The following is a 25,053-nucleotide window of genomic DNA, read 5'->3' as shown; positions in this document are numbered from 1 at the left end:
CCAATATTTAAAAAGGGTAAGCAGGTAATTATAGGCCTGTCAATCTGACATCAATTCTAGGCAAGATAATAGAACGGCTGATATGGGACTCGATTAGTAAAGAGTTAAAGGAGGGTTATAGAATCAATGCCAGTCCAACATGGGACTGGTTCTTGACCCTGTGCTATTTAACATTTTTATCAGTGACCTGGAAGAAAACATAAAATTATCACTGATAAAGTCTGAAAATGACACAAGGATTGGGGGAGTCATAAATAATGAAGAAGACAGGTCCCTAACACAGAGAATCTGGATTGTCAAGTAAGCTGAGTGCAAATAAACAATATGCATTTCAATATGGTCAAAGGTAAAGTCATACCTCTAGGAACAAAGCCTGCAAGCTATACTTACAGGATGGGGACTCTATCCTGGGAAGCAGCGACTGTGAAAAAGACTTCAGGCTTATGGTGGATAATCAGCTTAACCTGAGCTCCTAGAGTGATGATATGGCCAAAAGGGCTAATATAACTCTTGGGTGTGTAAACGGGGGATATTAATTAGGAATAGAAAGATAATATTACTTCTGCATTTGGCACTGATGTGACTGCGACTGGAACACGGTCCAATTTTGGTGTTCAAAGTTCAAGAAGGAAGCTGCTGAAAAATTAGGGGGGTTCAGTGAAAAGCCACATAAATTATTAAAGGTCTGGAAAACATTGCCTTATAGTGAAAGACCATAAGAAATCAATCTATTTAGTTTATCAAGGAGATGGTTCTGAGGTGACTCCATCACAGTCTATGGGTATGTCTACTTTGTGATTAAAAAAAAGAAGGAAATCAATAGCACTGAGTTTCAGAGCCCAGGTCAGCTGACTCGGGCTCACAGGGTCAGGCTGTAAGGCTATACAACTGCAGTGTAGACATTCGGGCTCAGGCTGGAGCCCAGGCACTGAAACCCCACAAGGGGGGAAGGGTCTCAGAGCCCAGGCTCCAGCCCAAGCTCAAATGTCTACATTGCAATTTTATAGCCCCAGAGTCTGAGCTCAAGTCAGCTGACCCAGGCCAGACACAGCCATGCCACAGATCTTTCATTGCACTGTAGACATATCTTATAAGCACCTACACGGGGAATAGAAATTTGATAATAGAAGACTTCAATCTAGCAGACAAACATATAAAAAGATCTTATAGCTGGATACCAAAGCTAGGCAAATTCAGACTCAAAATAAAGCACAGATTTTTAACAACAAGGTTAATTAACCTTTGGGACAAACCATGAGGGTTGTGGTGGATCCTCCTCCACTGCAAATTTTAAATCAAGATTAAACAGAAATAAATTCAGGGAAGTCCTTGGCCTGAGTTATGCAGGAGGTCAAACTAGATGATCACAATGATCACTTCTGGCCTCACAATTTATTAATAAGAACTTGAACTGGCCCTGATACTCAATGGGGAAACCAGCATATTAGGAAGAGCACTAGCATGACATGTTCTCAGTTACTCTTATGCTTAGGAGACAGACAGCTGTATTTTGGACTAATTGCCATGTCAATGCAGCTTCCAACAGCTCTAGGAAACAGGTATTGCAGCACTGTAACCTTGAATTAGCAAAGGGGGTGATCTCTGTGATCAGGTTAACCAGGAGTGTGCTGAGTTTTCTTCTTACCTGGTGGTATAAAAACAAGTTCCCAGCCTCTTTATCAAGTTGGATACCATGGTGTAAAATTAGGTCAAGTGTGCCTTAACATCTGAGCATCTCCGCCACAGTACTTGGACTAGTGTTCTCAACTGAAGGGGCTGTCACAGCCATGAGCCTCTGCTAGATCTTTGAAATAATTTCATCTACTCACTACCATTGTCTTCCTCATCCAGACATGGACAGAAACACTTTTCTATCTCTCACAAGCAAGAAGACTGAAGACTGTCAGTTACTGATCTATGTCTGTGTTACTTCCCTGCTGGATTACTGTAATGAGTTCTACATAGCAGAATCATAGAATCATAGGACTGGAAGGGACCTTGAGAGGTGATCTAGTCTAGTCCAGTCCCCTGCACTCAAGGCAGGGCTAAGTATTATTTTCAAATGCCTGTCCTCTGAGTGAGATAGACACACAGGAATATATTACTGTACTTCAAGTCCCTGTGTGCTGCACATGGGTCCCATTGCATTTTAAGTATTTGGCTCTTATTTTCAAAGCCCTTAAAGAAACCAGGGGCCCAACCACCTCAAGAACTGCCCTTTCTTTGCTAAGACCTTCCCCTCAATAGAGGTAGCAATAAACTAACAGGTAAGCACTCTCTTTCTCTCTGAAAAAAATTAACACAACAAACCCACAAAGGAACAGAGAAGAGAGTCCTACTTGGATGATAAAGGGAATTTTAATTCTTCCATTGATGGCTACGTTTCATGATGATTGGCACACTACAAATAGATACATCACGGTATCTAACCTTCTGTTTACCACCATTCACCTTTCTATTTTCATATCCCTCAATTCCTTTCTCCTGTTATCTTCTCTTTCCCCCATGTCGTCCTCTTTCTGGACCCTTTTTAAATGTATTTTTCCCTTTGCTCACCTCTTTTCTTCACTCTTCCCTGCTTTTATATATTTTACCCTTTTCTGGTATCTTCCTACCACTTCCTTTCTTTTATTTTCTTTCATTCTTGACCTCCAGACTATTGAACACTCTGTTTGTAACCTAACAAGAGCCAGAAACTACTCTCCAGTTCTGGAGAGAGGCAGGCCATACCAGAGGAAGCTCTGTAGCTTTTTAATAACATCTGAACAATTTTATTATTAGATATCTGAGTTTTCCAGATACTGTATATGTCTTCAAGTGTTATTCTTATTCAGTTGAACAATGCAAATAAAGTTCCTGTTATAACCATTTAATTCTCTTTTTAAAAAACATAATGAGAAAATCAAGTATTCTGAGAAAGCAACATCTGTTTCTATTTCTCACTCTTTTTACTCTGCACCACAGTACATTGCAGTCTGAAGGCAGGCGTTAGCTAGCTTCATTGTGTGTGTCAAATTGAAGGGTTTTTTCCCCAACCTGAAGAAGCTTTATTTTGTGTGCATGTTTTTGCCCAATATTTTTCTACAGTTGTGTGTCATGGTACAGTGTTAGCACAACTGTGATAAACTGGGAAATAACTTTTATGTTTCATGAATATGGTACATACCTCTGTGTCTGTGTTTATGATGAGTTACTTGTTATAGAATTAGCTAAAAAGAGGTTGTTAAAGCAACCAGGTGGGAAAGATAAAACTATGATAGAGCACTCAGAATAGCCAGTTTTATAGCTGTGAAGAGGTGACTCCTCAGCCCCTGATGACACAGCTCGTTTGCCAAGGTTAAGAAGAGAGAGGTCCAAAAAACCCACTAAGCCACCGAGGCCTAGACAAGGTTGGGAGGTTAATGAGTGGCCAAAGGCGGCCCTGGAAGTGTGAGCAAGAGCTGACAGGCTGGCAAGGGAACACAGGGAGACAAAGAAAGACTGTCCTGCTCACAGCAGGCTGTTTTCTCCCAGCAAGAGTGGGGGATTAGCTGGGATGAAGGGAGTTTACAAAAATCTGGCAAGGAAAGACTGTTGTGTAATACCCATGCCATTTACTGTTTCTACACTTTGCTCTGCATGCTTTGTGCCTTTGGGGGAATGAATAAATAATACTTTGTTTGGAAGGCATTGTTTCTGAGTTGCTTTAGTCAACTTGACTGATCACAGGTCCCCGGAGCGAAAGGGCTACAGGTGCCAAATTGAGTTGGGTGTCAACACAATTAGGATTGATGTCCAGAGACCCAGACCCAGAGTGGATGGACCATGTGGTTCTGCCCAGAATGAGGTGCAGGAACCCGGGCCTGTCACCTGAGGGGCACACTCAAGGCGGTCTAAAAGGTTCCAAAGTGCAGTTCACCCAGTATCTGTGGCAGTCGCATTTGTTAGTAAATATAATACTTACCAACGTGAACTTTATTGTGCCTTGTTTTTTTTTGCAGGACAAGTCATTTCAGATTCAGGCCCTCAGAACACAGACTAATAATCATGATATACAATAATTCCTACAGATGCTTACAGTCTATTGGATTATTTTGCTGGAAGCCTAATCCCCATCGCCATCGTCCACTTCTGAGAAACTTGAGAGCTAGCTATATACAATGTGTGTATTCCAGAAAATTCTGTACACAGCTATAAAAGCTAAAGTAAAAACACTCACTGTGTGTTGATGACGAGTCTGTCCCACTGCCCTTTAATATCATCTTCTGAAGGCTGTTCTGTAATGTACAGCCCATCAAATTCCAATTTCCTTGCAACTTCCTTTTCACGCTTAAAAATAACCAGTGGAACCTGCAATAGAAAAATAAACATATTAAAAATTAGTTCAAAATCAGTGACAGCTCTGGGAGCTGCTATCTTTTAAGAACAGCTAACTGCTTATAAAAATTGAATGCACAGATTGAATGAAGCTAAACCAGCAATCAGAAGGAAAAATTGCATACTACACATAAGCTACAGTAGTCTTTCAAACAGTCAAGTATTTGACTAATGCCAGGAACCTGGGTATGTATAGATGAATGAGGCCCAGATCCTTCAGTGCCATACAATGACTTTGCACTGCACTGTTTCAATACTGTGGCCATTAACCCAAGAAGGCTCAGACAAATGCCAGGGGGATCCTACAGTGGCACAGAGCCAATATAAGGGTTTGTAGACCACACACCTTCCCTGCTGTCAGCATAGCAGGGTGAAAAGGGGCATGGCTAAAAAGTGAGCAGCACATTGGGCATGCTCCTATGTCAGGCTCATCTGGGGTTGCATAGGGTTACCATACGTCCGGATTTCCCCGGACATGTCCGGATTTTTGGTCCTCAAATCCCCGTCCGGGGGGAATTTTCAAAAAGCCGGACATGTCCGGGGAAATAGTGAGGCATAAGCCAGGGTCTGCCCGGCCCCAGCACGACCCGCCGGGTCCGCAGCGCAGCCCAGCCACCCTGGCTACATTGTAGCGAGCTCGGGCGGGGGGAGGGGGAGGGCGCAGCCGCAGAAGGTGGCAGAGGGGCCGCTGCTGCCCCCGCAGGCCGGGCGGACCGCGCGCCCCAGCCGAGCCCGCAGGACCACGGGGAGGCCGGGCCCAGCCAGCGGCTCGGGCTTCCCTCGCGGGCGGGGACCCCCCGGCCACTGGGTGACCCTTCCTGCGGCCCCAGGGCCGCGGGAGCTGTTTCCAGCGGGGAACGTGTTCGGCGGCGGCAGGAAGGAGGCTGCAGCGTGGGGCGGGGAGTGTGGCGTATGCCGGGGCTGCAGGGACCCGCGCCGCCCCGGTCGCCGCTGAGCGTCCGAAGCCTCCGCCAGGCAGAGGCTGCTGGGTGAGCGGGGGAGCAGGGCAGGCGGGGGGCGCAGAGGCTGCAGGGCGAGTGAGGAGCAGGGGTCACAGAGGCTGCAGGGCAAGGGAGGGTGCACAGGCTGCAGGGTGAGTGGGGAGCAGGGGTCACAGAGGCTGCAGGGCGAGTGGGGAGCAGGGGTCACAGAGGCTGCAGGGCAAGGGGGTGCAGAGGCTGCAGGGCGAGTGGGGAGCAGGGGTCACAGAGGCTGCAGGGCAAGTGGGGAGCAGGGGTCCCAGAGGCTGCAGGGCAAGTGGGGAGCAGGGGTCCCAGAGGCTGCTGGGGCGGGGGGCTGCAGGGGCTGCAGGGCGAGTGGGGAGCAGGGGTCACAGAGGCTGCAGGGAAAGGGGGGGTGCAGAGGCTGCAGGGCGAGTGGGGAGCAGAGAAGCACTTAGCAACCCCCAACCAAGATCAGAGCGGGAGGGAGGAGGGGGAATGCGGGGTGCTCAGAGGAGGGGGCAGAGTTGGGGCAGGGACTTTGGGGAAGGGGTTGGAATGGGGGCGGGGAAGGGGCAGAGTTGGGGCAGGGCCAGGGCCCCCGTGGAGTGTCCTCTTTTTTCAGTGTTGAAATATGGTAACCTTAGGGTTGCATTAAGGCACCTGGGGCTGTTAAAGATTGGCATGAATTAAAGTAGTACTGAGGCTGCTCTTAAGACACAGCAGGGGAAACAGCTGCACTGGGATGAGAGTAATGCAAAAGATATCGTTAAAGTACTTTTGCACACCGCCTCCTTGAGTTGTGCTCAGTGCACTTTGCCTGCCCCTGAGGATCTGGACTGCAAGGCTCTGGAGGCCTTCCCTAGGACAGAACTCTCTATAATGAGCTGGGTGACTGACATTCAAGAGAAGTGCCTCCCATTGGGGCTGGATGCGGCTGGCAGATCTTTAAGTTCCATTTGAATGGACTTTCCTTAGAAAACTGCTACTGACAGAAAAGTAAATTCTGGTTGCACTAAAGCGTTAATTACATACAGAGGGCTGTTTTATTGGACTTTTATTTTGAAAAGTGATTCTGTTAGGCTCCCAGCATTATTTCTGAATTTCCCCAAATTCACCTTTTATTTATCCACTCCACATCAGTGACTCTGCACCTAAACCACAGCCTACAGCTGGACAGCATTATATTGGAACAATAACAATTAAAACTATATTACTTGATAATAGGGTGGATATTACACTCGATATAAAAACTGTAATTCAAATATTATTTGAAGACAGCTTCATAAAAAGTTTTTAGTGGATTTTACTCATTCCCATTTTAACAGCAATTTACAGACACAAATCTTGCACACAAATAAAAAGCAATACAGTTGAAATGGATTTTTTTTAAAGCAACGTGTGTCTACAGTGGCCACAGGTCGAGACTAGAACTGCCCCTTTTAAGGACAATGTCTTCCATTCAGGGCATCAGAAACTGTGGGAAATCATTATGGCAAACAGTTACTTCAATAGTTTAATTCATGTCTACCAAGAGGATAAATATAAAAAGTTATTTTTTGAGAGACATTCCATAAAACTCACACAGAAAAAAAAAAGCGTATCTCAAAAGCCAGGACCTGGAGATGGTACTGCATATATCACCTGACACCCAATCATGGAAAATGTGTTTCACTATTTATTGGTGTTGTGCAAGTATTTAAAGTGCATAAGGAAATCAGCCACTTGTTAATCATTTGCCTTCACTTGGAAAGCAGATCCTGTCTCTGTGGCAAAGAAAAGGTAACCGATTAAAGATAGGATGAAAAAATAACTAGAAGCCAAATAATTTCCTACTGCATAAAAACCTGTGCAAAGAGAAATGCTATTCATGTGCCTCCTTTGAGCAAGCTGCTGCTATGTTGCATTCCACTTCTGATAAAACAAGACTAACAGAGGTATAAAAGGGACAAGAGGAAGGCCTTGTCAGAACATCACCCATGGGAGATCAGTCAGAAACTCTAGTCCAACTACCACACACCCTTGGCAACATACACTTCTTGTGCAGCACAGCCAGCTGACATGCAATGTTGCCATTGTAATCTATCCTCCTCTGATCACATGTATCCCCCTCTACTTGTATTTGAAAGCCACAGGTGGCACCTCAGCCAGAACAGGGCTGCATTAATGTACATGGCAAATGGCCATGTGTTGAGTCTATGAGAACATGCCATATGGAGGGATTCCACCTCCCTCACATGACAGGCCTCACTTTCTGAATTCTTGTGAGTTCATCACATGCATAACTTATATACAGGGGAAGCCAGCAACATAGTGGCTCTTCATGGGGGTCCTCACCCTGTTTGTGAAAAATTTCTGTGATTTTGCTCCACTGCACATCACTCAATGGAAAGGATCAAAGGGGTCTACAAAAACAAACAGTGTTACATTCCTCGACCTCTTACTTTCAAACAGTAATATCCAATGATGCAGAAAAAGGAGATGACTGTGTGTAGGATGGCCAAAATCCGCAGCGTGGGTTCCATATAGCCACTGCTTTCTTCAAGGACATAGTGCACAGCGATGATCCGATGGGAGCCACTTTCCAGGCTGTTTAACTTGGAGTCTTCCTCAGCATTTACCACAAGAACTTCCTTTTCTTCTATCACAGCAGAGGTGGAGACCTGTTCAAATCACTCACAGTCAGTGGGAAAACTATTTAATTTGACAGGAGTTTTGCATTTCTACATGCTATGTACTATAAATCACAGAGACAAACAAAAATGTAAATGGGGGGAAGGGAACCTTTTTTTGTGAAGAAATCGCCACTAGAAATACCTCTCAGAGATCCCTCTACTTTATTCCACTGGGATGACTGGTTTTGCCATTCCCTCACTATAGAAAAGCTACCATGAACTTGACAGATCACTGGGGATCCATGGGAGGTCATGACCATAGAGTCATAGATTTTAAGGTCAGAAGGGATCATTATAATCATCTAGTCTGACCTCCTGCACAACGCAGGCCACAGAATCTCACCCACCCACTCCTGTAATAAACCCCTAACCGATGTCTGAGCTGCTGAAGTCCTCAAATCATGGTTTAAAGACTTCAAGGTGCAGAGAATCCTCCAGCAAGTGACCCCTGCCCCATGCTGCAGAGGAAGGCGAAAAATCCCCAGGGCCTTTGCCAATGTGCCCTGGAGGAAAATTCCTTCCCGACTCCAAATATGGCCATCAGCTAAGCCCTGAGCATGTGGGCAAGACTCACCAGCCAGACATCTAGGAAAGAATTCTCTGTAGTAGCTCAGATCCCATCCCATCTAACACCCCATCACAGGCCATTGGGCATGTTTATCGCTAATAGTTAAAGATCAATTAATTGCCAAAATTAGGCTATCCCATCATACCATCCCCTCCATAAACTTAGCAAGCTTAATCTTGAAGCCAGATATGGCTTTTGCCCCCACTGCTTCCCTTGGAAGGCTGTTCCAGAACTTCACTCCTCTGATGGTTAGAAACCTTCGTCTAATTTCAAGTCTAAACTTCCTGATGGCCAGTTTATATCCATTTGTTCTTGTGTCCATGTTGGTACTCAGCTTAAATAATTCCTCTCCCTCCCTGATATTTTTCCCTCCGATATATTTATAGAAAGCAATCTTATCTCCCCTCAGCCTTCTTTTGTCCAAGCTCTTTGAGTCTCCTTTCATAAGACAGGTTTTCCATTCCTCGGATCATCCTAGTAGCCCTTCTCTGTACCTGTTCCAGTTTGAATTCATCCTTCTTAAACGTGGGAGACCAGAATTGCACACAGTATTCCAGATGAGGTCTCACCAGTGCCTTGTATAACAGTACTAACACCTCCTTATCTCTACTGGAAATACCTCGCCTGATGCATCCCAAGACCACATTAGCTTTTTTCACGGTCACATCACATTGGCGGCTCATAGTCATCCTGTGGTGGAGGCCTTGTAACACACACTGCAGCTCTGACCAACCCTGCTCTGAATCCCTGATAGCACAGCTCTGCCAGGGATTCGTCTAGGTACGGAAGCTTCCAGGGACAGGAGAGAGTCATCAGTGGAAAAGCGAATATAGCTTGGAGCAGCATTAACTATCTTCTGCAGGACCGATTTATGTGCTCCCGCCACAAATTACACTCCCTTGTTAGTCTCTAAGGTGCCATAAGTACTCCTGTTCTTTTTACTCCCTCTGTTGTGCAGTCTCTGAACTATGCAGACCAACTGGGGCAGGGTCTAGTGTGGGGGAGGAGAGGGGCTGTGCTCTGAGATGGTCTTCTGCAATGAGGAAGGTGAAGACCCCGCAGTGTGCAGGCCCAGCAGGCTCTAATTAGCCTTGTGCCTTATTGAATTTGACTATTTAAATGGTTAACTCTTTCCTGCCATGACTGTGTGTAGAGAGGTCAGGCATATAGGCTTTTGGTATGTGTGGCATGTTTTACATAAGATTCTCTATTTTTTTTAGAATTGTACTGATGGAAAAAATACTAATAGACATTTTAATAGAGGTATAACTTTAACAAGGTAAGCACTCAATACATTTGAAATATTAAGCAGACCCTTAATCCACTAGGCTATGCAGTCTTTGGCTAGTTTTAATTGGAAGTTAGAGTGTGTTAATTTGGCTACGCAGTCTCCCATGTTTTTCAGATTCATGCAATTATGCAATACAAGGGTTGATTAGTAATAATACAACAAATTTACCTTATAGAAGAGCAGGATGAAATTGATGGCAAAAGCAACAAACAAAGCCAACATCCTCATGTTATAAAAATTGCGAGCAAAATAGTTCTGAAAATAAAAATAAAAAATACAGTTTATCTATAAATTATTTTATATATTGATTTAGTCAATATATATTGATTTGGTGAACTCATAAAAATTACTTCTAAGAACCTTATGTTATAAAAAATATTCAAAGTATCCAAATCTAGAAAGCTTGTAGAGTTTTACTGTTAAAAACCCTCACAAGAACACCTCTTCCCACAATCTCCTCCAAAAATTGCTTGCATGTTTACCAAGGTTTTCAGTTAGAGTGGGAGAATCATAAAACGAAGCTGAATTTGGAACCAAATCTTAGACCTTGTGAAGAGTGAAAAGCTTGGATAACTCGATCTTGAAATTAGTTTTCATGTTGTTAGGCCACTGTACTTTCAAGTTCCAACTGCAACAGGATTGAAAGTGGAAATATGGGAAATCCCATGAAAATACTGTTCCCCTAAGGTCTGTAGCCGGACGTGGTTTGAACAGTTCAGGTAAGTTTCAGATGTGCAGCTAAACTTGTATGCTAACTAAAACTTTTGGATCTTTCCCATAGCTAATTTTTAAAACATTCACAGCTGCTGCTTTTATCTCTCTCTGCATATATATACACAAGCTTACACACACACACACACACACACACACACACACTACAATAAAAGAATACTAAAGTTGCAAAGTGAATCACTCAAAAAATCACTCAAAAAGTCAGGGAATGTTGAAGATAAGGCTGTATGCATAACCGTAACTCTCCACCCCCTTTTGTGAATGCATTACAATTTACAAGCTGGCATAAATATGTATCTAAATTGGGAAAGAGGGAAATTGTATTATTTGAGAAACATGTTCCTTTAATTAGTCTTATTTTCCATAGATATGGGCTTTCAAGACAGTTTTTAAAAAGGTAAATATTTCATGCAAAATATAGGACATCTGTTTTATGCAGATTTACATCTAGATATGAAATTTTATACTAAGTATTGGGTTTTCAAAAATTCTTTAAATTGGTTTGTCACATGCCATTTGTGCTGCTCTGAAAGGTCTCATATACAAGGGAAATTATTTATCACTGCTCTAGGGGCTAGAAAGCAGAGCAGCAGTGAAAGGTGACCCTGCAGACTCTTGAACACTATGGCCTTAGCGGTAGCTCTTTTTACAGGAATATGTGTGGTGGAGTTGTCATGCAGGCAGGTGCAGAGCCAATGGGTTAGAGAGTTGCTTGGATCCATGGGAGAGAGCAGAGGAGCCCTGACTTGTGGTAGTTGTCATGGAGAGGCTCCGTAGCCACTACCACAGGTCTGAGACCAAGATTTCATTCTTCAGCCTTGTGCCTTTCAGATATTGAGCAAAGCCTCTGAATGGTGCCTCAGCCTGAGAGACAAATGTAATTTACCTGTGAGAGAACTTCTGAACTCACCAAATTTTGCTCTCAGTTCTGAGATCTCTCCACTCTAAATTTTCCCCTTCATAGATTCCAAGGCCAGAAGAGACCAGTGTGATCATCTAGTCTGACCTGTTGGATAACATCGGCCACAGAACTTCCCCAAAATAATTCCTTTTGAATGTCAGCATATCTTTTAAAAAAAAATCCATCTTGATTTAGAAATTGCCAGTGATGGAGAGGCCATCACGATCCTTGGTAAACTGCTCCAATGGTTAATTACCCCCACAGCAGGCTCGTGCTGCTTACTAATAGGATTTCACAGTCGCAATGCAGCTATGAACATTCGTGGCAAATTATTTTCAAGAATGCATATAATTCTTCCACCCCTTAAAAATACAAAATACATGTGCATCCATTCCAGCCACAAACCCCCACATTTGCATTCACAAATTGGGTAACTGCATATACAAGTACCAACTTGTGCAAAGAAAAAAGCAGCATGGTTTTGTGGTTATGAAGAGTGTATGTGCTTATTTGAAGGCAAACGTCACATGCAGCTTTGAAGAAGGCCCTTAAAGTTTGTTTTTTTAAATGATTATTTTGCCTAGCACATTGGTATTTTCACTGTCATGTTGTTTTTATGCCTTTTTGGGGGGTGGGTTAAGGGCAGAGAATGAGTGAAAGTTGCTACAGCTTTCTCAGATGCACAGACACTCTGTAGGCCTTTGTAACAAGTTCCTGGCTAACATTCAAGTACTGAGTCCAATGTAGATAACATTGTAGATAACATCTTACAAGAAGTTTCTGCTGGTATGCTATGATTTTCTTCCAAAAGGCTGATTCCTGGACTTCTGGTTCTCCATATCTGTGTGCATGAAGCTGTCTCAGCTTCTGTTTCCCTTTGTCTTCTTTGGCTTTTTCTTCCTTTTCTCCATCTTCTCCCCTGAGAAAACAAATGAACCCATAATGTGTGCTGAGTCACTGAAGATAACCTAGAGATCTATTGTAAACTTTTTTCCCACCCGGATGTTTACAGTCAGGGGTCGGCACCACCACATTGCACGACGGACACTTGACAAAATTTCCATATTTAGTGACGGACATTGGGGGTTGGGGGGATTATGTCATTCAGTCATTCAATGTTTTGAAAAATTACCATGGATCTCAAAATTTTTACCATGGACACATTGCTGACCCCTGTTTACAGTCCCACCACATTAAGGGGGAAATCCTGTCCCCTTATGAAGCCACAATAGCCATGATTCGTGCAGGGAAGAGACGTGAAATGAAGAGGAATCCTCCCTCTCAGGCCACAAAGAAATGGCAAAAATGTTCTGTGGGTGATACTGCAGCCACTGCATTGCAGTAACCTCTCTTAAATGAGGATATTTGACTGGTGAATCCAGGTAATTATGGATCCACCTGCTCCACCCTTCCTATTCCCAAGCCCCACTCCATATTTGTGTAGTTAGTACCAACAGAACTAAGCTCTGTAATGCACTTCGGGTAGCTCCCCTTCAGCCTCATGACTACACCACATCTGCTGTGATGAGGGCTCCAGGATGCAGAGAAAGCAGCAGGATTTGGCCATAACAGAAAATAGTTGACTTAAAACTTAAAATACATTTATGTTTTGAAACAGAATAACTGAAAAAGCATTTCCTCCTCTATTTATGAACCAAGTCTTGAGTTCAGGATTCTGCATTTCCCCTCCAACAGTTGTGGATACCACAAGCACTTACTCAAATGGAGGAGGGAACAAGAATTGATTGTTGCACTTTCAGGTGTTTGTGACGTATCAGCTATACAAAGGAAAACAAGGAATCCTGAACTATGGGATGTAATTTCACTCTATTTTACCAGTTAAAACCAAACACTGTATTTTGTATTCCATTACATTTATTTGATTTTTAACTCGGACCTTAATTCTATTACTAATATGGGACCTAAAACAGTGTTGCATTAATTTAGAAAACCAAAAACAAATCAAAAACAAAAACAAAGAGAAAGGCTGAGTTGCACATTGAAAAAACTGACATTAAAGTTTGTGCTGCATAAAAATCTAAAAGCACTGAACTGTAATCCTGCAGTGAGCAATGCCCACACAGAATTTTGCTAAAGGCAAAACAATATTGGACTGACGAGGTTTGTAAAATCAAAATCACCCTGGTTTACATACCTAGCAGCTGCACACAGTGCATTCAGTGAACCTGTAGCCGAAGACTTTGCCAAAGACCATACACCTTACTATAAAATTGTTCTCTGGAACCTATGTGGTGTGTGTCTGTGTCTATGTTAAATGCTTCTAGCCACTGTGTTTGCCAAGAAAACTTTAGACATATGGACTAAATAACGCTGGTCAAACATTTTCTGATGGAACCTTTTTTTCCATTGGAAACTTCTGATTTGATGGAATCAATATGTGCTGTGGGAACATTTTGACTCTGTCAAAACTTTTGATGGAAACCAGGCAGGCAAGCAGATTGGCCAGCCCGTCTGGATTCCTCTCAGCCTGCCTAAAAGCTGACTGGAGGGTAGGCATGCAGACTGCTTGGGTCCCCAGCCTCCCAGAATACTGGGCAGCCTGCCTGGTGATGGCTCCCTTAGTTGCTCGGCTTCCTGGGCTACCCGGCTAGTCAGCTCCCTGGGGTGCCCATCTGGCAGTTGGGCTCCCTGGCGCCATAATTTACATCCAATAGAAAATTTTAATTTTCAACTTTTCATTCCAAGTCAAAAGAAAAAATATTTGGAAATGTGACATTTTTCATGGGACAGAAATTCTGGTTCCGGCACAGCTCTAGAGCTGAATGTAAATCAAAGCATTTTCTTCCTAAGGCCTGGTCTACCCTAAGTGGGGGGGATTGATCTAAGTTATGCAACTTCAGCTACATGAATAACATAGCTGAAGTCGACGTACTTAGACCTACTCACCGTGGTGTCTTCACTGCAGTGAATCAACTGCTGCCGCTCCCCCATCGACTCCGCCTGTGCCTCTCATGGCGGTGGAGTACAGGAGTCAACGGGAGAGCGCTCAGGGGTCGATTTATTGCATCTAGACTAGATGCGATAAATCGACCCCTGCTGGATCGATCACTGCCCGCTGATCCGGCGGGTACTGTAGACATATCTTTAGTCAGCAGACAGCCTGGAACAATAGTTCTAGGAGGGATAAACTCCCTCTTCCTTCTTAAAGGGGTTTTAACTCTGAACCTTAAAGATAACTATTAAATATCAGGCATGTTAGCTTTTGTACTGCCAGTCATTTTAATACAATCGTCCAGCTAAAGCTCTTGTCCCACAATCCCACTCTGCCTCTCAAACCTGTTCAAATGCCAAAGGCCCTAACTATTTTCTGCCCAGCTGCCAAAACCTCCAGGTTCCCCTTGGTGTGTGAGCGATAACGTGTGTGGCAGATTGAAAAGTGAAATCTTTGGGACAGCCTAAAATAAATTGCATTCAGTATCACAAACAAATGCATGCAGGGGCTACTTACATATTTAGACTTCTAGTTTTAAATTCAAATGCTCCTGTAACTAGGAGTTCGGTGGCACCTTAATGACTAACAGATTTATTTGGACATAAGCTTTCGTGGGTAAAAGGTACCACCGGACTCCTCGTTGTTTTGTGGATACAGACTAACACAGCTACCCCTCTGATAAATGCTCCTGTGGAATTTTCCATTTTCTGCACCAGCATGCTATAGAAGCTGGGGTTGTTGAAGTAGACATTAGGTTCAGTTTTATGTGGAGTACATGGGGCCTTGGACGCAGGAGAACTCAGTTCCAAGTGATATTGGGAATTTGTCTGTTCAAGCAGCCCAGCCCCGGGCTGGACATACAACTCTTAACTCTCCTGGGGAAGGGAGGGAGATAGCGTGAGACAGTGTGTAAATTCTAGTCATCAGAAGACTTATCATAGAGCAGCACTATAGAGAAGGCTGACTGCTATCCCAGGTGTCATGTAAATACAGGGATCACAGCTGGAAATGGGACTGGGAAGGATGGACTGGAATAAAGGAAGGCATAAAACCACCATAATGGCATCAATTTTATGCTGGTTTCACTGCACTGGGACTGTGAGGGGCTCCTTTGCCAGCGAGGATGATGTGTGATGGGGAACCTACATTCAGACATGTAAGATGTCTCTATGACACAGAAATGAAGGCGCAAGGGACTACCTGTAAACAAAACTGATTTCTCAGAAAAACAAACTACAGTTCTTAGGGGCAAGGTTTACGGTTATACCTACTCTGCTTTTTCAAGTTCCGATTTAGTTTCTTCTTTCTCCTCCTTTGCATCGTCATTCACTTTCTGCTCCTTGAATGAGTCAGATAAAAAAATGTCATAGAGTTTAAGGCCAGAAGGAACCATTAGATCATCTAGTCTGACCTCCTCTATATCGCAGACCACCAACACCATCTATCACCCACACACTGAAGCCAACAATTAAAGTGAGACCAAAGTATTACAACCTACATGAGACTAAATTGTTAGGTGAAAAAGGCAGAGAATAGGAAGGGCTGAAATGTACCAGTGATCCAAGCCCTGCAATGGCAGGAAAATGATTAAGTGATACCCAGATAATCCTGGCAAGTGACCCACATCCACAGGTTGCAGAGGAAGATGAAAAGAACCCAAGGTCACTGCGCGGGACTCACCCCTGCAGCGCCTCCTGCTGGTCATCTTGGGAATTAGCTCTCCAGCCTCCAGAGCGCCCTTTGCAGGCCGGTGTCCCACTGCCGCTTGGCCCCATGTCCCTCCCGGACCCCGGTGCCCCTTTAACTGGGTGCTGTCCCCTGGCAGTACCCCCACAGTTCTGGGTCTCCCCTTCCCAGGGGAACCCCACCCATTATCCCCACTTCGCTTCAGTCTTGGCTACTGCCCAGTCTCCATCTAGCCCCCATTCACTGGGGCAGACTGCAGTATAAGCCACTCATCACAGGCAAAGGGGTTCAGACCTGCTGCCTCTGCCTAGCCATGGGCTGCCTCCTGCAACCCAAGTGCCCCTTTTGCCTTACCCTAGACGTGCAACCTGGGGCTTTCCTAGGCTGGAGCTCCCCAGCTCTCTTGGCCTTTCCCCAGCCCTGATCCACTCTAGGCACTTGGTTAAGCTCCCTGCAGCCAGGCCCTTCTCTCACTGAATGCGGAGAGAGACTGTTGAGCTCCTGGCTCCCTGCCTTTTTATACAGGCCAGCTATGGCCTGATTGGGGTGTGGCCCATCTGCGGCCGCTTCCCCAATCAGCCCAGCTTTTAGAGCTGCAGCCCTCTCCAGGGATGCTTTTACCACTGCAGCCCTCTTTCAGGGCTTATTTCAAGCCCTTCAGGGCAGGAGCAGGTGTCCACCCTGCTACACTGCCAATATGACCTGGGGAACAAATCCTTCCCAACCCCATGTATACTGATCAGTGAGACCCTGAGCACATGAGCAAGAACCAACCAGTCATCCAGTCATGCACGTTGATAAAGAGAATGCTCGGTGCCCTTCATGTCCAAAGTCCCATCTCCAGCTGTGTCCATTCCTGATGCTTCAGAGGAAGGAAATTAAAAAAAAAAACCCTCCCAGAATACCCTGCCCCCTGAAGATACCTAGATGAAACCCTGACGCATGAACTTTAGAAACATAAGACCAGGGCCGGCTCCAGGCACCAGCTGAGCAAGCAGTGCTTGGGGCGGCCAAGGGGAAGGGGCGGCACGTCGGGCTCTTCGGCGGCGGGTCCCTGTCCCTCTCGGAGGGAAGGACCTGCCGCCGAATTAGAAAGCGGCGCGGTGGAGCTGCCGCCGATCGCGGCTTTTTTTTTTTTTCCCGCCGCTTGGGGCAGCAAAAACCCTGGAGCTGGCCCTGCATAAGACAAACCAGAAGTGAGCCCCAGGGCTGTTGAGATCTGCCCCTTACCAACACAAGCAATCCCATCTAAAAGTCTAAGCAGTATTATACGGTATGCAGCCGTCAAAACATGGCTAAAAGGCAACAGTCATAGTGCTGAACATCAAGGCATTTTTTATTAACCAACGCTACACTGAGGGAAAATGACATTTCCCTTTGCATTTACAAAAGACAAACTGAATTTTGAATTTAAAAGCAAACCAAATAACATGGACTAGTCTGAGCAGCTTCAAGCTCATGATCCCAGAAAGACTAAACTTTGGTAATTCACTGTTATTCTTTAAAAAGCATGCCACACTTAAGAAAAAAACTAAAATCACACAAACATAGTTGTAAGTTTTATTTCTGGCCCACACAGAACAGACTGAAACATGGTGGATAAAAATATAGTTTGTTACCTGAATTTTTTCCTGCATCTCAGGTAATGGGAGTAAGGAAGATGTGCTCAACAAATCACTCAGACCAGCATTTGGATTATGAGGAATCAGCTTATACTGGCCTCCTTCTCTTTTCAAGTCCAAGCCAAATATGTCTGAGAGTAGGTCACCATCATCTGATAAAGCTGTCAGATCGGTCAGATCTTCTGCTGGCAATGCAGCTTCTGTGGGTTTCCTTTCTCCCTCTTCCCCTTCACCACGTACCTCATCCTGAGTGGGATCTGGCATATTAGCTAAAAGTTCAGCCACCTTGATCTTCTTAGCCCCTTCTACCAGGCTTCCTCCGAGTAGCAAACTGTACATGATGCGAAAGAAGCCCCGGAAAACACTACAGGTGAAATGCAGTAAGCCCATCAAGATGCTCCAGTAGGAAGAAAATAAAGCCATGAACATGTCCTTCATGGTCATTTTCTTCATTTTCTTCATCTGCTTCTTTAGACTCTTCATGCTGAGCACTTTTGTAAGAGTCATTATATTATACTTGAGGGCTACCAAGGCTGCCTTGACAGTCACAAGGGAGAAGAAGCCCCTGCTAGGGTCCTGTTCCTCAGGCTTATCTTTTTCATTCTCTTCTTTATTTGTGGACCTCTCATTCAAATCTGACTCAGAGATCTGGGCAGCTAGCTGCATTTCAAAGATGGTATCCTCACAGAAATTAACAAAAAGTTCCATCTTTTCCTTCTCCCCTCCTTCGTTTACTACATCAAAGATAAACTGCCTCTTTGACTCTTTAACCTGAGGTTTCTCCCACTGAGTCCGACTTGACTCACTTATTTCAAAGTAAACTCGTTCAATGCGCTTTGCACTACCCATGATTTCTATGCGTCCAAGGAAGGGCTGAAAATAATTCAGAACGCTCTCTGCTAGCTCAAGAAAAGTCTGCAACCGAGTATCATGGCGCATGTGCTCTGAAAGGTTGGTCAGAAGAACAGCAACATTGAAACCAATGTCTTTGGCAGGCTCATGGAACCGTTTCACAAATTCCTCATAATCCAGAGTCTCATTCTCATCTGTCTCAGCACAAGATAGTAGAAACTCAGTTTCAGACTGGGTGTAGTGCTTATGGCTTTCCATGGCCTTCTGAAAGTCCCTCTTTGAAATTATACCCTTACCATCAGGGTCATATTCCTTGAATGCATCAGATGAAGTTAAATCCTTCAACTTTAAGAACATATCAAAAAACTTCAGAATCATTTCCACATTGTTGGAAGACTCCACTAGCATGTCAACCATCTGCTTGCCAATAGTTCCATTCACAACATTACCTAAAGGGGGTGACATGCAATAACAAGTCATTGGTGACAATGAACATTTTGGCAAATAAAAGCATTTAATAATGACTACTGAAATCATCACATGGTAAGATTTACAAACTGCTAACTGATCTGGTTGCATGCAAGTCTTCAGTGTATAATTATACAGGTTATCATTTAAAAATACTATACCAAATCAAGATCTATAAGGAAGGATTGAAAAAATTGGGTTTGTTTAGTCTGAAGAAGTGAAGACTGAGGGGAGCCATAATGACAGATTAAAAGGTTGTTACAAGGAGGAGGGTGAAATTTTTTTTCTTGTTTGCTTCTTTTCCTGTCCTCAGAGGCTATATGTTTAAATTGCAGCAAGGCCGATTTAGGTTGGACATTAGGAAAAACTTCCTGTCAAGGAAGTTAAGCACTGGGACAAATTGCCTAAGGAGGTTGTGGAATCTCCGTCACTGGAGGTTTTTAAGAGCAGGTTAGACAAACACCTCTCAGGAATGGTCTAGTTATTACTTAGTCCTGCCTTGAGTGCAGGGGACTGGATTGGATGACCACTCAAGGTCCCTTCAGGTCCTACACTTCTATGATTCTATAAAGATGCAATAGAGAAGTAATAAAGAAGTAATTATAAGCACTGCTTTTGAAAGAAGGAGATAAATGTCAGTATGTATACATCTAAGATTTCTTTCACATTTAATAGAGTGCTGAATGGGAGATAGAATTTAGGAGCGACATTGAGACTTTTCTAGCCTCTCCTCTGAGGAGCTTAGATATGCTATGGAGATTAGGCTTGTTACGTTGTGCAGTCTATATGGTTTTATAAAAACTTGATAATAAGTCAATATAATGTAACTGGGATAGTTTTAGAGAAAATACGGTAATAAGTGAATGTAACGTAACTGAGATATGCTTCATGCAAAAGGTCTCTTGTAAGGTATCATTACAAAGCTTATAATCTACTGAGTATGATCATCTGATTTGTATAAATGTACCACTCTTGTATCTAAAACTAGAAATATAAAATGTAACTCTGAGGGCCTATTGTAATTATGTAAAGTGTGGGCCATTAATGATGGTTTGGAATCTTGATGACTCCCATTAACCAGGACCATTGTCTGCAGATGGCTGTTTACCTGTGAGTCTCCCTGTATATGTGTGTGCTGGCAAGTGAGAAATGAAGTCTTGCAGTGACATGTGATCATGTCACCTGAACTGGAATCCATCTTTAACCTGGTGCTTTTCCAGTGAGGGGGGGTGGAAACCCAGAGGGACAAAGGGTTCCCGCCTTATGCAAAAGATATATAAAGGGGTGGAACAGAAGAGGGGGGGAGAGGAGCCATCATGGAGGATCCCCTAGCTAACACCTAAGCTGGAACAAGAGCTGTATCAGGGGAAAGAATTGTGCCCAGGCCTGGAAGGTGTCCAGTCTGAGAAAAACTTACTGAAGCATCTCTGAGGGTGAGATTATCTGTATTTAGTTTGATTAGACATAGATTTGCGCATTTTATTTTATTTTGCTTGGTGACTTACTTTGTTCTGTCTGTTACTACTTGGAACCACTTAAATCCTACTGTCTGTATTTAATAAAATCACTTTTTATTTAGTAATTTACTCAGAGTGTGTATTAATACCTGAGGGAGCAAACAACTGTGCATATCTCTCTATCAGTGTTATAGAGGGCGAACAATTTATGAGTTTGCCCTGCATAAGCTTTATGCAGGGTAAAACGGATTTATCTGGGTTTAGACCCCATTGGGAGTTGGGCATCTGAGTGCTAAAGACAAGCACACTCCTGTGAGCTGGTTTCAGGTAAACTTGCAGCTTTGGGACAAGTGATTCAGACCCTGGGCCTGTGTTGGAGCCGGACAGGAGTGGCTGGCTCAGCAAGACAGGGTGCTGGAATCCTGAGCTGGCAGGGAAAACAGAAGCAGGGGTAGTCTTTGCACATTGGGTGGCAGCTCCCAAGGGGGTTTCTGTGATCCAACCCGTCACAAGGCTTTCTGGTTCTGAGGGAGAAAATAAGTATCTTTGGGACCATCTTTGTTTATTCAATGCCTAGCACAATGTGGTCCTGGTCCTTGACTGAAGGTCCCAGTGGCCACTGCAAATCAATAAATAATAACCATATTTTACAATGGCCACCTGCTACTGGGTGAAGTTGAGGTGCAACGGTAGCTGTTGCAAATGTTAAACAGGACAATCCCCCAGAGCCATGGTAGACCTACCCAGGTGAATTCAAAGCCCATTCTTTCATGGTTAAGGTAATTGTCAATACAAAAAAGTGTGATGTTAAATGCAGCACACTGAAGTTGCTAACACACAGTAAATAAAACAACTGATAAATAGTGAAGCTTCCTTCTGTAGCAAGAACCTTGGATTCTAGCTTCACCACCAAATAGCATCTCATTTGAACCAAAATAGAAGCCAAACACATGGAAATAAGTAAATCTTTGTAATGATTCAAACTGAGCTGGCCTGTGCATAATTAACATTGATTTAATTAATTCTTACATTATCGCTCACCATGTAAATTATAGTTATAATAATTCCCATGGGCCTTTAAAGATCAACAGCTCTTCTAATAATAAACAAATTAACTTTAAAATACTAAAAAAGGAAGAGACATTGGTTTTGCTGTGAAAAAAATGTGCAGAGGAAAAGACACGGTTATAATACTTGCAAAATAAACTGTTAAAATAAATTAAAATTACCTTCCAGCATAGAGAGCAACATGACCACCATATCCTTCTGAAGATCCATTAACTCTTTCAGTAATTCAATTTGACTGGAATCCTGCAAACATGAATACATTGTAAATAAGACTATTTTGGGCCAATATTTCTATGAACCTCAACTCAGCCTCTGATCTTGCATGAACATATTTTGCACAAATAGGAACTTGCACTTGTAAAACAGGTATTTTACACATACAACTGCCAACTTGAACTAATGTTTGTGTTTGCATGTGTAGGTTTCATTTAGGGAAAATCAGACTGAGAAGCTGAGAGGCCATTAGTGTATTTGGCCCTTTATGTCAGATCTGAAAATAAAATGAAAACACATTTATCCAACTATTTACTGTCATACAGTAGCAAAACACACACACACACACACACACACACACACACACACACACACACACACACACGTATTTGTTTAGAAGAAACAGCAATTTAATACAGCCATAGTGCAAGTTGAGCTACTATGGAGAATAAAGAAAAGAAAAGCTTTTCTGATAGTATGCAGCTGTGTCAGAGTTGAAGAGATGATGCCTATATAATACTTTATGTCTGCTAAACTGATGTTAGTATTGCGATGATCAGGTTCTCACCCACACTGCCAAAAGAAAAGTGTCATAACAGCAATAGCATTGAATTACAAAAAGCTCAAATAAGACAAAAAAAGTGACAGATCAGTCATAGTTGGGAATGTTTTATACGAGGTAAAACAAAGTTATTCAACTTCAATTGCGTAGAACTTTGTCAATCTTTAACTATTTAATCTGAAATTTCCCCATGTTTGTTCTGTGCCTCAGGCATATTTTTCTTAAAATTTCTCCATAAACAGTTCAGTGGCTTCAAATCTATTTCCAACCATTCTTGGAAGAGCTCTAGTGCCAGCCTTTATGATGTACACCAAAGAGGTGTCATTTGCCAACCCCAATGAAATCCACCCAGATTTAGTCAATTCAGAAAAGACTCTGAAAATCAGTATTTACACTTGTTCAGATGAATTTATTAAAAGTTTGCTATGAAAATACCTGAGCATCCCATCTGCATTAGGCATATTCAAAGCCTCAAAGATCTCCCGATATGTCAACTATTCTGAGATACTGAACATGCTCCCAGGCCCCAAGAGCTTGAACTCCAAATGGGAAAAAGACATTGCACTGTCCCATAGACTAGGAGGAAACCATCAGGTCTAATCTAGCAACTAATATTAATAATCCTATGAACTTCCCTCACCCTATTATTGAGCAAAGCCTCATAGCTGTCTTAGGAGGCAGGCAAATAGTCTCTCATTTGACAGATGTAGTAAGAAAAACATTGTGCAAGGTCACTTCAGACAGATCTGAGAATACAAACCTGTAATCGCAAACCCAAGTCTCATCCATAGCCATACTGCCTTTTATAATGAATGTGCCAAATCTATGCACTTAGGTGTGCTATCTCTAACCACTAGACCCCATTTCCTTCCTAAGCCAGGAACAGAATCCAGGAATCCTGAACATCAACATTACCCTACTGTCTAGCAAACAGTTGGCAAAGTGTGTGTCAAGCCCTCTCTACTAGCTGATCCACATACAGGATGAGAAGATATTACTGCTATCTGTCACTCCTCTAACTCAAGTGGTGGAGGTCTGTGCTGTGGATCCAAAGGTCCTAGATTCAAACTCTGCCGATAACTCATGCTGAGGGTCAATATGGCTTCATAAGATGGAGTATTTGGTGGTGGTGGGTTTTTATATGTTTTTATAATTTATGAAATTACATACAAAAAACTATCATACAAGATGAAGCAACCAAAAGTTAAGAAGAGCCAGAATTAAGGTTGCTCATGCACATTTAATTCTGTCCCCTCATAAGGTTTTATGACATAACATGATCACCTTTTTTTTTTTTTTTACCATAGGACTCCTGCCTCATTCAGTGCAAAGGATGAACAGTGAATAAAGCAGAAACTTTTAATAAGAGAAAAGCATGTCTTCTCATATTAAAAGCACTACACTGGGACCCAAGAGGATTTTACTCCTGGCCTGGCCACAGACTTTCCACATGGTGTTGAACAAGTCTACTTTTTCATTCTTAAAATAAGTATATTTTGGTAACCATGGCAATATGTGTAGGCTATTTGTGCACCTCTATTTTGTATGTGTCTCCTCTTCATCATTTAGGAAAGTCTGCATTCACTACAATGCTACCTGCTGTGAGAATGCCTGTTCATGAAGACAAAGAATGTCTATAGCACTAAGAAGTTCAGCAGAACCAAGAAATCAACCTTCACTCAACACTATATCCCAACTTTCATCTCTGTGGCACATTCAAAGACTGGATTCTTGAATCATATCAGAATCTAAAATAATTATAAAAATCTCCGTCTTCAGAGCTCTATAACTCTATAACTATAACTTTAAATATTATAAAAGTAACAACAGAGATTAAAAATAATGATTACAACAAAAAAGTATTTCCCACTTGTCTGGCACCTGTAATCTGAGTACATCAAATTATTTTTCAAATACTCCACCACACCCACCTGAGACAGGTAAGAAGGTAAATATGACTCTGCTTTACAGATGGGGAAATTGAGGTACAGAATGTTTGATGTGCCCAAAGTTACAGAGGAAGTTGGTGTCAAAAGAAAGGGTTGGATCATAGGAGTTGCTGTGTCATTCTGTAATCATTTGGCCAAGTTTCTCTCCCACTAGTTCACAGCCTATACTGCCTCAATTCTTCTGTATTCCCTTGCATTGTTGTTCTGGTCACCCTCTCTTAATATGAAAATAATTTGTTTGGGCAACAATTCAGCTAATGTATTGTAAAAAATTAGTAACTAAAAAATAAGAACAAAAAGTGCATGATACCTGAGATAGTTTCATCTGCATGTGGGCAAACACATGAAGAAAACCAACCACTGCGTCCCATAGCCTGCTGTGTGCCAGACTCTGCTGGTTCCCTGTACATGGACCCTACCATGCAGATGACAAGAAAAGGAGAACAGGGTTTATATGCAAGAGAATTACATCAAACATTAGGATAAAATTAGAATCACGGTACCTAAAATATGAGAGCTGCTACACAAGCATTTTAGGAACTGTTAAGGAAAGCTGAAACATAAATGGAATGACAATTTCATTTGATAACACATTAACAATTACTATAGAATATCCCTACCACTTCCTTTGCTTTAAGGCAACTAAGGCCACATTTTCAAAGCTCTGTATAAAGAGGGAGCCGCAAAAAATGGATCTCAATGTTCATGGAACAGTACCAGTTTGCACCTTTAAATTGGAATTTCATGAGGGGCACAGAT

The 25,053-nt window shown here is 42.9% G+C and overlaps 1 protein-coding gene across 1 annotated transcript in view; it reads right to left on the bottom strand.

Moving 5' to 3' along the window:
- The window catches only part of RYR2 (ryanodine receptor 2), a 527,178-nt gene that overhangs the window by 38,880 nt on the left and 463,245 nt on the right, over window positions 1-25,053 (bottom strand). Inside the window, exons 90-97 of the mRNA XM_065401458.1 lie at window positions 24,605-24,709; window positions 21,732-21,813; window positions 17,723-19,026; window positions 15,689-15,756; window positions 12,236-12,383; window positions 10,000-10,086; window positions 7,742-7,960; window positions 4,199-4,329 (exon numbers count right to left, since the gene is read on the bottom strand). Of these exons, the coding sequence (XP_065257530.1) occupies window positions 4,199-4,329; window positions 7,742-7,960; window positions 10,000-10,086; window positions 12,236-12,383; window positions 15,689-15,756; window positions 17,723-19,026; window positions 21,732-21,813; window positions 24,605-24,709 (2,144 nt within the window). The remainder of the gene's footprint in view (window positions 1-4,198; window positions 4,330-7,741; window positions 7,961-9,999; window positions 10,087-12,235; window positions 12,384-15,688; window positions 15,757-17,722; window positions 19,027-21,731; window positions 21,814-24,604; window positions 24,710-25,053) is intronic.

This window comes from Emys orbicularis, chromosome 3 (genome assembly GCF_028017835.1).
Source record: "Emys orbicularis isolate rEmyOrb1 chromosome 3, rEmyOrb1.hap1, whole genome shotgun sequence".
In the NCBI taxonomy this organism is placed as follows: Eukaryota; Metazoa; Chordata; order Testudines; family Emydidae; genus Emys; species Emys orbicularis.
The sequence above is the reverse complement of the archived record's forward strand: the minus strand, read 5'-3'. Positions and strand labels throughout refer to the sequence as shown.